This window comes from Maniola jurtina, chromosome 20 (genome assembly GCF_905333055.1).
Source record: "Maniola jurtina chromosome 20, ilManJurt1.1, whole genome shotgun sequence".
Lineage (NCBI taxonomy): Eukaryota > Metazoa > Arthropoda > Insecta > Lepidoptera > Nymphalidae > Maniola > Maniola jurtina.
Genome location: NC_060048.1, coordinates 2558714 through 2573483, shown reverse-complemented (window position 1 = coordinate 2573483; position 14770 = coordinate 2558714). Strand labels below are relative to the sequence as shown.

At 35.4% G+C, this 14770-nt stretch overlaps 1 protein-coding gene across 1 annotated transcript; it reads left to right on the top strand.

Moving 5' to 3' along the window:
• The first annotated feature begins 342 nt into the window (after positions 1-342).
• On the top strand, positions 343-12969 carry LOC123875732 (transmembrane protein 214). Its single transcript, XM_045921747.1, has 10 exons — positions 343-586; positions 662-813; positions 1205-1487; positions 2228-2416; positions 3469-3686; positions 3842-4067; positions 5384-5526; positions 9516-9639; positions 11610-12006; positions 12801-12969. The coding sequence occupies exons 1-10, from the start codon at positions 466-468 to the stop codon at positions 12925-12927; spliced, it is 1980 nt and encodes a 659-aa protein (XP_045777703.1). The 5' UTR covers positions 343-465; the 3' UTR covers positions 12928-12969.
• Positions 12970-14770: the final 1801 nt, after the last annotated feature.

Sequence of the window (14770 nt, the reverse complement as noted above, 5' to 3'; positions counted from 1 at the left end):
TAAATAATTTGACATTTGACAAAAGAAATGTTTTTTCAACTTGTCACTTGACATTTTTCTTTTAATGACAGTCGACATAACGTTCTAAAACATAAAAACCGGTATTAATCGCAAAACTATTATATTTAAAAAAAAATATATTTTGATACTAAAGATTTCAAATAAGCATCATTGGTACATGCTTGGATAATTATTTTAGTTTCACAAACATACTTTTCCTTTGAAAATTGATAAATTAATTCAAAATAATAATTTCTGAAGTGCATTGTGCACGCGATGCCACGTTTTGTCGAAGTGGAATCAAATTGGCCAATGGGGGCAAACTTTTAACTTTCAATTTGACGATTTGACGTTTTTGGTTTTTACATTATTTTTGACGTGTAATCTATTCACTTTCTCTATATTTACAAAAAATATTTGAATAATAATTAGTAATTACATATAAATCGCAATAATAATTTGATAATGTCGAGCGGTCAATGGGAAGTTGTTGGTAAAAGCAAAAAGTCCCAAAATGGGAAAGTGAAAACCGTCAAAGATGAGGATAAAAAGCCCACCAAAAATGGACCGAAACTTGAAGACGTTGGTGAGTTAATTTATAACAAAAAAGTAAAAAATGTGCCAACAAAGAGGTAAAATAAATATTATACTTATGTTCTAGTGCCACCAAAATCCTATTATTCTGGTATGGAAATCGATGACACCAGGAAATCAACGAAGGATAGTAAGAAAAATGGGGATAAGAAAAGTAAAAAAAAATCTGAGCCGGCTAAGCCTAAACCACCTAAAACCATTGAAGAGGCGCTGGAAGCGGTAAGCTTTTCAATACATATGAAAATTAAGAATTAGTCCAATAGTACACCCAATGAATGTTCCAACACTAAACAGCTGTTGCCCACTGGCCTAATATTTATTACTAGTTTATTCCCCTGACTTTGTCCACGTGGACTACATAAATTTCAAACCCTTATTTTACCCCCAATTTTTGAAAATCCTTTCTCAGCAGATGTCTATGTCATAGCAGCTATCTGCATGCCAAATGTCAGCTCAATCCATCCAGTTTGAGCTGTGCATCAATAGATCAGTCAGCTTTTCTTTTTTATATGCTATCAATACACACATAATACACTGATGTAAAATAAATAATGTGAAAATAAGGACCTAGTCTTTTCAGTCATATCTAATTTGCAATTTTTTCTTACAGATTGATCCAGCCGAACTGGCAAACATAATAACAACAAACAAATTGAGATTTTCCAATGCACCCCTAGTCTGGCTGAAAGAGATTGCCAGTTTCCTTAACTCAAAGACCCAGATAGATGTGGATGATCCAACATTTTCAAACTACCCACTTAATTACCCACTATGTGTAATGCCAGTGGAAATAAGGAAGCCTTTAGAAAATGTATTACATGAAGCGGGGAAGGCGAACACACAGCTGTTCTTTGATGTAACTTTAACTGCAATAGCTAATGATATGAGTAGAGGTAAATATTTTTGATATCAATACCAAAATGTTTATAAAAATATCAAAATCAAACAACTTAAATCAAAAATCAACTAGTGAGGTTGGTAATGGATAATTAACTGTCAACTTCAAACTAATGCTATGAGGTTTCCAAAATGCTCTATGGTCTGTGAAGAAGCCCACAACAAAATTTAGCTAGCACTTATACAAAAATTGATATCAATATAAAAATGTGGACTTGTGTATTATTAGTCGCTTCCATTCTGTGTTGAATCCAAGAGTTGTTTTATAAAAATTCAAGGCTATAACTACCTTCTATTAATAAATAAAAGATTTAGTTTATAATAATTATGACTACAAAAGTCATTTCCAATTTAGGACTACAAAAGTTTGAAATGGAAATGTGTTATATTAAAAGGTGGTTTGCAGTTTAATAGAGCTTTTAATATATTGCACTTACTTTAAAATGCCTTGATAAATGATGGTGACATCTAAACAGCAGTTCTGTTTGGCAGCCATTTACATATTACCACACTAGTGTTATAATGAAAATGGTATACTAATGGTAATTTTTTTGTTCTATCTAGGGGCCATTGTTTTACCACATGGGTTTGTAAGCCAATAATTGGGGTAATATTTTGTTTCCCATGTGTAATCTAGCAACATACTATGTTATAGTTTTAATAGCAGTGAAATGAAAGGAAAGAAGAAAATATATGAGCCTTCAGAAATGTGTTGAGAAACTAATATTCTTTGTAGGTCAATCTGTAAATGGACATAGAATTCTACTCCAAATGTTAGCGCACAGCTGCCCTGACTTTTGCGTGGCATCTCTAGCTAAGAGTGTAACCTTAAGAAACTCCTATCAAAATAGACCACCGATCGGCCTATCCTTACTATGGGTGCTAGGCCAAGGTGGACTTAGCAACTTTGCTGTGGGAATGAAAGGTAATTCAAAAATCTAATCTATACATATAATAAAATTGTAGAAAAGTGGTGTCTGTACAATGGAAATATATAAAAAAAAAGTAGCAGGGGTTGTTATTATATCGATGCCAAACCCGAAATTGTAATTAATGTTTTTTTTGTCTGTTTGTCTGTTTGTCTGTGTGTTTGTGCACGCTAATATCAGAAACGGCTTATTCGATTTAGATACGGTTTTCACTAATATATTGTAGTAAGCTTCACTTAACATTTAGTGTTTATTTTATGTCAATCGATTCATAAATAAAAAAGTTATGTCAATTTAAAGAATCACGCTGCCCGAAAAGTCACTATTCCACGCGAACGAAGTCGCGGGCACAGCTAGTAATAAATATTTATTGTCATCCATAACACTATCTTGATATCTTTTGACATTCTCAAGGTAACTATTACTTGATAACCTGCATCTTAGTAGGTACTCTTAGTTCTTAGGTATAATACAATTTGGGAAAACCTTTGTAATTTTTTATGTGCTCAACAAGAATTTCGTGATTTGCTTATATTGTGGTCTCATTTGGTTGTAGTTTCTAAACTGAATGTTGTAAAATCGAGGAGGCAAAGCAAAAGTACCTTATCTTACTCATAGAGTATTTGATTTGTAAACAATTTTTTGTTTTACAAAAGTGGCGTAAAACAACACCGCCTGTGATGCCAAAGTTTTTGTATCATAATCATCATGAGCAACCCATCGCCGGCTCACTACTGAGGATGAGTCTCCTCTCAGAATGAGAAGGGTTTTGGTCATTGTCAGCCACGCTTGCCCAGTGTGAATTGGCAGATTTCACTCACCTTTGAGAACATTGTGGAGAGTTCCCAGGCATACAGGTTCCCTCACGATGTTTTCCTTGGGTGTTAAAGTATGTATGATTTAAAAATTAAAAAAAATTCAATTAAAATTTTACAAGTACTTTTGAATCATACAACTACCACTGGTTTCGAATGCTTTTCGTACAGCGAATAACCAGCCGAAACTATTTGAATTATATTGAATAACTAAATACAGATTTTCTTTCCAGCCTGGCAAGAACTATTCCTCCCAATAGTAGAACTGAAGAACTATTCGAAATATGCAATAAACTATTTGGAGGAAATCCTAGCAAGGCATGGAAATATGGCCAGTACGAAGGTTTCTTTCGAACAGCTGATCGCGATGTTTGACATGGTGAACAACAAACGAAACGCGCTGTCCAAGGAACTGTCAAATGACCTTATCAAGCAATTAAGTAAATATAAGGTTAGTGAGTTTTTTGAAGTAAAACTTCTACAGTTCAGGCCAAATAGAGAGTAATGAAGGTTCGACCGCACTAGGCGAAACTGCACTGAACCTTAACTCAGATCTTTTTTCGGACGGATGTTTCAGGCTAATTTATTGTTTAATTTGTCCCACAGGATATATATTTCAGCAAGAGTGGTAATAAACTCCAAGTGTCTTTCAACCATCTGATGAAGAAGCTCCCGAACCAGTACCTCAGCGGCTCCGCCCTGGACCCTTATCACCGGGTGCTGGTGGAGAGCCTGGTGGACTGTCTGCAGCAGGACGACTCCTGCAACGCGACCTGGAGGCAGCTGTTCAGCCGCTGCAGCAAGCAGTCTGCCACACTCATAGAGTATATAGGTAAGATTATGCTAAACTAAAAAACCGGCCAAGTGCCAGTCAGACTCGCGCACTGAGGGTTCCATACTCGGGAATTTTTCCCAACATTTTGCATGATTAATCAAAGACTATTATGCATAAAAATAAATAAAAACCTGTTTTAGAATGTAAAGGTAAAGCCCTTTCATATGATATCCCACTCGGTATAGTTATCTTACTTTGAAAATTGAAACACATTTTAATTTTTTTTAAATAATGTAACCACAAATTCGCGGTTTTCAGATTTATTCCTGTATTTGTGCTATAAGAGCTACCTACCTGCCAAATTTCATGATTCTAGGACAACTGGAAGTACCCTATAGGTTTCTTGACAGACACGACGGACAGACAACAAAGTGATCCTATAAGGGTTCCGTTTTTCTTTTTGAGGTAAAGAACCCTAAAAATTAGCCTATGTCACACTCCAGCCTACTATATCGCTAATTCAGTGTCTAAAGCTGTATGATAGACACCAACCTCATTTGACATTTATTTATAAACCATTGAAGGTTTTCTATGTTTTTTTTTTAAATATCACTCATGAAGCAGCAATGTAGAACCAACCAGTCTCAAATGAGCTCAGTGGCTATAACTAAAATCTTCAACGCAAACTTTATGTAATATTAATTCTAAATGTGCTAGGTTTGTTTAAAAGATATTGATTACGTTTGAAAACAATAATGTAATAGAAAATTTTCACTTTTGTTCTTAAATCATCGTCCATCTCACTCTTGAGTATATTCCGCCCGTAAATGTTGATTGAAACAGCATTCCAGCGCTCATGCTCGATTAAGAGCGACCATGGAGAGCACTCTTAAACTATGTACATATATCCATCCACGCAAAAAGTCATTCCACTGTGACGTGATCGAAAGATAAACCACAATACAAACACATTTACATTAATAAATTGGAAAGTGTTGTCAGTAAGTTAGTCTTTATATTTCATCAAGATCAACCCGTTTCCGCCCCACTACTGAGTACGGGTCTCCTCTCAGAATGAGAAGGGTTTAGGCCCTAGTCTGCCACGCTGGCTCAATGCGGATTGGCAGACTTCACACACCTTTGAGAACATGGAGAACTCTCAGGCATGCAGGTTTCCTCACGATGTTTTCCTTCACCGTTAAAGCAAGTGATATTTAATTGCTTAAAACGCACATAACTGAAAAGTTAGTGGTGTGTGCCCGGGATCGAACCCCCGACCTCCGATTAGGAGGCGGACGTTCTAACCACTAGGCTATCACGCTTCACCACTAGGCTATCACGCTTTATATTTAGATTGCTTTTATTACACGCAGATACAAATTGGGACGTAGTGAGTCCAAGACTGAAGAAGAAGTCCTTAAGAGGAACCGTCACACAGTTCCAGGAGGTGTGCGGGGAAACTCTGCGAGGCAAGAAGAAGGATGAGACTGTGGTTAAAGCCAACAAGATATGCCAGGTTAGTCTACTAATCTTTTTTTTTTTTCTCTCTTGTCTGGCTTTACACTGATTAGCTAATGTCAAGTTTGTAGTTATTTATAAGTTAGGGAAACTATATGTATAAGTATGGACTTCGTCCGTGCCGACGCCCGCCGACATTACGCGGCGCCCCCTCTAGAGCGCTTCCCAGTCAGTTCCACCACCAATAAACACCAGCAGAACACAAAAACCGGCCTCTTCTAACAAAAAAACACTCCAAAAAGTCACAACACGCGCGCCAGCAAACGCCACCACAGACGAAGCGTACTAATCTTTACATTATAGAGACAGAGCCTGTGACGGCCAGACCTTTGTTATTTTATAAAAGCTGGAAGTCTCTGCGTATTGTCCCCAACACAGGAAAGAACGATTAGTGACTATGACAGTCGTTGATTGTTTTTCCCTGTGTTTGGAATACTCAGAGGAACTTTCAGCTTTTATAAAATAATGAAGGTCTGGCCCTCGCAGGCTCTAAAGGCCGATTCACACCAAGCACGTACACGTGACACGTGCGTAGTGATGTGCGTAAACCCCTAACACACCGGTTTACGCATACGTCTACGCTTTACGCAAGCAGTGTGCCATGTTTCATACTGTTCCATACATTACAACGCAATGGTACGCGCTACGTCTACGCTTACGCAGCCTGTGTGAACGAGCTATTACTGTAGTCCATTAATGTAGAATGATCAGATTTCAGTGTGCTCAATTTCTAGTTATATCCACAGCTGGTCATCTTTCAAAGTCTATTTTAATTGGTATTGGTTATTATTTTCTTGTTACTTTAAGCCACGCTTTAAGCTACTTGTACTTCTAGAACAAAATGTATGACTGATTGTGGAAATTGTTTTACTTAACATTTCTATGTATTCGTTAATTAATATTAGCTAGACACTGAAGAAACCTGCATGCCTGAGAGTTCTCCATAATGTGTGACAAATCTGTCAATTTCATTCAACTGTGGACTCTGATTGACCTAAACCATTTTATTTTGAGAGGAGGCCTGTACTCAATAGTGGCACGATATATTGAGATAAGCATGATGATGATTAGGGAATATCTGGCATACTATGTTGCAATGTGAACCGCACACCACGTTGATGGCACTAGTACTTTGTCACAAAGTTGCACTCAAGTACCAATAACAATTGTACTAAATTTTAACTTAATGGGAGGACCGCTACAACACGAACGTATAGATACAATCAAACAGATAGATAGACACATTTATTTTTCAAAAGTCAACATTTTATCTGTATTTGTAGTAAACAGTTTATTTGAAGCCGATTTCGTTTTATGACCAATATGGTCGTAATTCGTTATCATGATAAGCTAATAAACCGTTAATAAAAATAATCAAACCAAAATCAAAATGTTTTGATTAAAAAAACCGATACAGATAAAATCGGAATAAAATTAAAAATCACTAACCCTGGCAACACCTTGAGGTCCAAATCACCAAAATATAATATTATTCTTCTATGGCAACACAGTCAGCTTCTATGACAAGTGAAATCGAGAGGTCATTTCGTTTTCGAGGAAATTGACATTTTGTTTAATTTATAAACCAATTTTCGATTCGTGCGAACTGCGAACGTAGCGTCAGTTTTTTTCGTGTTAACTAAACCAGTGTAACAAAGTTTTGTGATAAAAAGTTCTATTGGTGAGTTGGAAAATGCAAATCAATATTTTTTTCCTACAAATTGCATATAGATTAGAAATTTTCCATAGGGCGTTAAACGCGTTGATTATGCGTAGAGGTAATTAACAGTACATCTTTTTTTCCTCGATAGTGAAACTAGAATTACCACTTTTACGTGGGTTAAGTTGTCCGTGCGTTGAAATCCTATTTTTCCAACACCCATCCGTTGTAAATTAGTAAAACAATGCAAACATCCGCTTGCGTTCGTTGCGGGAGCAAAACGCTAGTATATTTTGAGATTTCCGAGTTACCTAGTATCGTGTTGTGATCGAGGTAAACCGAGCATGTAATGGATTGAATTGTAAATGGTTTTTTTAAGAAGATCGCATTAACTGCGCAGACTCCATGAAAAGTGGTATTTTATCCTTATGTATGTAGTTACCTATCTTGTTGTTCTTACGGTCTTAGAACGGTACGTTATTATACGTTGATTACCTTTGCGGTAAACAAAACTATATATAAACTTGAAACATAATCAAGTATGTTTTTTTTAAATTGTAAGACTAGCTGATTCATCCGACTAAACTCAAGGGCAATTCCAAAAAATCCTTACTTAATGATGATTATAGAGAAACGATAATATGAAATGTAAAAAAAGAAGTAGAAAAGTTATACATACCTATGATAAAGTTCTAGGTTAGAGTGTGGTTTGCATAGAAGAGAGGCTTATGTGTGCAGGAAACATACAGTTTTACACAATATAGTGAAAAACATGAACTTAACAGCTGTATTTACTAACAATACTGCAATACCTACATCAACTTAACTATATTTAGTAACAAAAATCATATCTTCTGAAACACATCAGTGCCAGTTTGTTGTTAGCCACAGTAATTGTAGAGCTGGCGACAAAAATTAAGTATAATTAAACTTTGATTAAGTAAAGTACTTATTCTTAGAAGTTTCAGCTCACTGAATACAAATCTCGACTAACTTCCTAGCGAAACAGCCTAAAATTGAGGCCAAGTTCATGATTTTAATTAAAATGGTACAATTACAATAAAGTTTCAACAACTTTTGTTCAGTTTTTTTCCTCTTTTGTCAACCACCACACCTTTGTGCCCACCAACTCTTCAATTATTAAAAACTAAGTACTTACCTACTTAATATTAGACTAAAAATAATCTGTTGTTTACTAACATTATTAAGGTATAAATAATTTGTAGTAGTTAGGTACCATATTATAGTCCTGTTGATTAATTTATTTGATTTGCAGCCAGTATTCTTGGCATCATTCCATATGGGCATGATTAATACAATAATTAGATTAGGTTTATCAGAATATTTTCATTAAAAAAAAAAACTGGCAATAGGAGTAATATTAAGAAAAATATAAGGGGCACTCCAAGTACTGAAATCATACTTGGCACTTCCATTAAAAATTGAACTTTGATAGGTTGTGTTAAGGAACAAATTTTAAAAGCAAATAAAACTAAAATGTTGATGATGCAACCTTGAAGTTTTTACTCATCCCAAAATACTTAATGCATATAAAGTAGTATTCACTTTCAAAGAAATATTTTTAGTACATAATTGGAACATGTCTTCAGAGGTGTTATTTCATTTTTGTCTAATCTCATAAGCTATAAAGAACTTCAGTTAATACAAATCAAGTCATATTATGATAGATAGATAATACAAGTGCAACAAGGTCATTGTTAGTAGACTCTGCAGTCATTTGTCTTGCTTCACTGAACTGCAAATACACAATGCTAACTCGAGGTATATGACTATCTGTGACATATTATATTCAAAAGTTAATAGGAGCTAATAGACAACAGATGTACTAACTATATGTAAAACACAGCCTAGTAGAGAAGTATTTTTTCTAGTTCCCTTGCAACTACTTAATAATGTTATATTTTCTATCTTTGTCTTTCCCTAAACTTTATTTGTTGATACTAATATCTTTCTGTAAACTAAACTTCTTTTTACTTAAACACAAGCAAAAATGTAAGAAAAAAAAGGCAAATTTTCTCAAATTTTGTTGGCATCAGAATAAGTACAATTGTTGATGTGTTTCTCCTTTCATCAATTTGTTTCCCTTAAAATAAATTAAGGCAAAATAAGATTGATATTTTTAGGAAATGTGTAATTTTTTTAAATAAAAAATAGTGAGTAGGCGGGTCACCTGATGTTAAGTGATTACCGCCGCCCATGAACATTTGCAGCACCAGAGGAACCGCCTGCGTTGCTGTGCCGGCCTTAATTTTATTGAAGTTATTGAAGTTTTCCTATCAGTGATTGACAGAGAGTGTGGTTTGCAGGATATTCTAGACAGGATGACAAGCACTAGAAGGTTCCCTTGGCTGTGGGCCAGCTTCCTGCTGCTGGTGGGCATTGCTGGACTGGTGGCTTACGACGTACAGAGGGTCGGAGGCAACTTCCCCAGTGAGTAACTATATTGCAGAATATTCTACTTTTTTGAAAAAAAGAATATTAGCCATGTTAAATGACTAATATTCCCCTTTCCTCTCCAACTAAGCGTCAGGCTTGTGCTAGGAGTAAGTACGACAATAGTGCTACGGGCGGGGTTTGAACCCCGTCCTTTTAGACAGGATCATAAGTACTACTCTATTGTGTTGTTCCAGGATAGAAAATAACCCTATAAAATAATATAATATACTCTGAAAATTCTATATATATTATAGATATACTTCTAAAATTACCAAAATTTAAATCGAAATTCACAGCTATCACCAACCATTTTCGTGTCTCTTCAATCCCACACGTCATTGGCGAAATAAATCGCGCAATAAACCAAAATTGAAGCACAACTCTATCCACGGGAAGAACTTAATATAAGACTCTTTCTGTTGTGTTCGTAATCCCATACAACTGACAGAGATGAAAATCTAAGTGGGTGTTGACCATTTTGAGTCAACAACCAATCACAAACATGTTTTCAAAAAACTTTCGAAATTCAATTCGAAATGTTTGTTTTTGATTGGTTGGTGACTCACAATGTTTGATGCACACTGAGATTTTTGTCTCTATCATTTGTAAGAGATTACGCAACAGAGTGAGCGCTATACTAACAGCTTATTTCCGCGAATAAAGTATAGCAGGTTCTCTTGACTGTGCGCCAGGGTATACTATGATATAGGATACACAGACATAGACATTTAGACATATAGACATGTAGACAGACATTTAGACATATAGACATGACAATAGACAGATAGACATGTCCCGGAGACAACATAGGATACTATTTTTAACCGACTTCAAAAAGGAGGAGGTTCTTAATTCGTCTGAATCTTTTTTAAGCTTAAAAAATCAAAGAGTGTCCATGGTATTTTTAAAAATTGATATCCATGTAGATGGATTCAGAGATATAACTAGTTACTAATTTCTACCAATTATTATTTGGCTCTTTGTTCTGTTTGATATTCCAGGACATTGTTGGTGTTTAATCCAAATTGGCAATGATTTGCATAATGTAATAAAATCTCTAATGAAAATACTTTTTATTCAAGGCCAACTAGTGACCTTTAAAACGCAGAATAAGTGACCTTTTGATAGTCCGATAACATTTTTGATGGGTAAAGGGTAGGCATTCCTAATAGCCGATGATAATAGAATGGTTAAAGACTTCTTATTTGCACGCATCTCTAACTTTTCAGAGTTACGTTCCTTAATCAATAAAATCGACTGATACCTGTACCCACTAAGGCACATGACCCTGACATAGTCAGAATCAACTACAAACATTTAATTTACTTTTCACATATTTAGCTCACAAACATGCATGTTATGCTTATCACTAGGTGATAAGTGAAATTGTTTGGGAAAGGCTTGGCAGATTAGATAGCATGTAACCTTTTGAACCAGATGCAATGTTAAATAACATTGACAACTTGACTTTGTAAATACACTGTTAATGAATTATTATATTGATTACAAGTTGATGCCTGCATCTTTGTATTTGGGTGTTGAAAATCCTGTGTGTTTTTTTTAATTTTCTGGGATAAAAAGTAACCAGTCACATCTTAATAGGATACAAGCTCTCTCTGAACTAAGTTTTTCAAAATTGATGGGGATAGGCAGTGGAAAAGTAACAGACATACAGACACACTTGCACATTTATAATACTAGGACTAGGTGATGCCTGTGGAATTAAGTTTTTTCATTTAATTTGGTGGAATGCTCTGATTTTCTAGGATAAAAAAGCCATCCCAGGATGCAAGCTATCCCTATACCGAACATCGGAAAGCAGAAACAAATCGCTGTACGGTAACAGACAGACAGACACACTTTCGTATTTATAATACTGGTCTGGATTTAGATAAGTATGACTTTAAACAGAGTAATTTCATAGTCATAAAACCATATAAATCATTATTCCTATCTTATTACAGAAAGCGCTACTGGTAAACTCATGAAAGACCTTGGTATACTGGAGCAGAGTCAATACGCTTGGCAGAAAACACTTTCAACGTCCGCCAGAGGATACCTGTGGCTAGAGACCAACGCACCCATATACTACACAATAACCGTTGAAGCTGTGTCTCCATATGCCCAGTTGTCCAAAGAAGCACTATTAGTGGTTTCAAAGAAACTTGGCATACTGTACGGCAATATGAAGGATTACATCGTTGAGAAAACTCCAGTCGTAGTCGCGACGATAGAACAGTACGCCCCTGGAGTGATAGACACAGTGCAGGGGTATGCAATCAGCGGATTTACAGCTGTTAGAAAATATTCCAACGACTATTACCAGTTAACAGCAGATTACTTGAAGACTAAAGTTTTTGTGTGAGTAATTTTTTGGTTCATCCATCCATCCATCAGCCTGTAAGCGTCCACTGCTGGACATAGGCCTTTCCAAGAGCGCGCCACCAAACACAGTCCTCCGCCTTCCTCATCCACCCTCTCCCCGCCACATTCTTCAGGTCATCGGTCCAGCGGGCTGGAAGTTGTCCCACACTTTTTTGTTTGTTGCCGATTTATTTCATGTTAGTTGCCTTCTCGTTTTTTGTTGCAAACTTATTTCTAGTTTAGCAACCCAAATACTGAAACTGTATATTATGAATTAGAAAAAAAATCCAGGGGGATTGACCTCGAGATTTGCACGCTATACATTGCGAGTTCGAAAAATACTAAATCACTAAAACTACAATTATAAGGGTTATTGGTGTTGGATTGTATTTAGATAGTTTAATAATTGCGCTAAATTTTGCTAGCGTTTTAATTACACTCTGTGGTTTTCACACAGTCTGTAGTGTAGTGTCTCTCTAGTGTCACACTTTTCAGTGCTAAAAGATTTTTTTTAACCCCTGACCCAAAAAGAGGGGTGTTATAAGTTTGAAGTGTGTATCTGTCTGTGGCATCGTAGCTCCTAAACCAATGAACCGATTTTAATTTAGTTTTTTTTTTTTGTTTGAAAGGTGGCTTGATCGAGAGTGTTCATAGCTATAATCCAAGAAAATCGGTTCAGCCGTTTGAAAATTATCAGCTCCTTTCTAGTTACTGTAACCTACCTAGTTACTACCTACCTAGTTTAGGGACAGTAGATTATCAAAAAAAAAAACGATTTTTTTTAATTCCAGTGGTGAATGGGCACCAGAGATCCTCCAGAGCAAGACACAGCTGGCCCTAAACGCGACGAGGTTCCACATGACGTCATACTTCCACTGGTTCCGACACCAAGTGCACGTTTACTCGGAGATACCCTGAAGCCTTCCCACCACTGTGATGTGATAAGACGTTGATCAAGTGTTATTTCATTTTATTTTTATCAGGCCTAGTACAAGTTTGCACGTCTCGACAACGTCAATAGATTTAAATGTTTTAAAGTAAAATTCGCATTTATGTTAAAGGTTACAATGTTTAAGTTATAATTAAGTTATTTGCATCACAAAAAATCTCAATTCTAAGGCAGAAATCTATAAAGCGCACTTTGACTTTGCTCTGACTTAAGATTGAGTTAAAACGAGACAGATTTATGTGAGAGATATAGCTCTGTCTCGTTTTAACTCTGTCTTAAGTCTAAGCAAAGGCAGAGCGCGCTCTATAGATCTCATCCTAAGTGCCTCGTGTCAAAGACCTCCTCCAACTCACCAGGCCCTGTACCACACTTTTGTATAATGGACATGCTGTTAGTGAATATAATTTTTCTGTTGGTTGGTTAATGATGGGGACGGCGTTGGTGCAGACGTGTTTATTGAGTGAAGTCTCAAGATGTACTCTCTTATGAACTAACTGTAATTATAACGAAATTTTACATGTTTAGATGATATTTCTTAATCTAACCTACATAATTTTGCATGACCTTTGTTCCAATTTGATGCATATGCAACCAAATATTACATTAGTTTCAGCTTGTCCTCTCAACGTCTTTGATGCTGACCTTTAGTTTTAATCCCGTCTTGTGGGTACCACTGTCAAATTCAAATTCAAAATATTTTTATTCAATTAAACTTTTACAAGTGCTTTTGAATCGTCAAAATAATTTACCACTGGATCGAAATGCCATTCCTACCGAGAAGAACCAGCAAGAAACTCACTAGGGTAGTCCATTTTCCTTGGGTGTCTCGGAAATTTAAATGTTTTACCACAGTAAATTCAAACAAGTTTTAAACATTTGGTCATTTTAAACCTTACATGTTCCCTATACAAAAACTCTACGTTAATGTAGTCATCTGTTAAACTTGTTTAATTTTTTTGTAGTAGTAACACCAAAAATGCCTATAACATCAATGGACGAATTAGATAGAGCCTTATAACTAGACAATATTAAGGTCCATTTTACTTTGACGTCATAGTGTTTAGATATTCGAAATATATCAACGTTGTCGAGATGTACAAACTTGTTCTAAGCCTTCAGGTTATATAAAAGTGATCCCACATAATACATTACACACATCACATTTTTATTATTTTTATCTTTTTTTTGTGATCAAGATATTTTTTCTATTTATTTGTTGAAATGAGTGTTACCAATAAATCAATTTGAGACGTGACTATAGTAAAACGGTGCTAATTTTGTTGGACACGTTCATCTATCGTCGCCCTAAGCGGTTAATTACTGCAATTATTTATCTATCTCACATTAATTGAATGTAAATGTGTTATTTATATGTGCATGATCCACTTAATTGAAGAATAAAATAACATCACATGAAATGAATGAATGAAATAAAATGAATCATGAATATAATAATAATAATATTAAATAATAATTTAATTGTAATTATTTCTTAACATTTTTTTGATGTTTCATGAATTATTTATCACCATAATTTCAATTTCTTCTTTCTTAAAATATTATTTCTCTAGTTCTCTCTTTCCTATATTTTGTTCTCTCGAATTATATTTAATTTTCAGGGGTTTCTTATTAACCCTTGTTTATATTTTGCCTTAAAGACAGGATGAAGTGAAGAGTTATTTGTTGCACCATAAGGCTGAGGCCAGACAAGCGTTATTTCCGCAGCGCAATTTCTGTCTCGTAATCTATGAATGAGGCACAAACTGAACAGTAATATTAAACTGAACGCAACATTATTTACACAACTTAAGA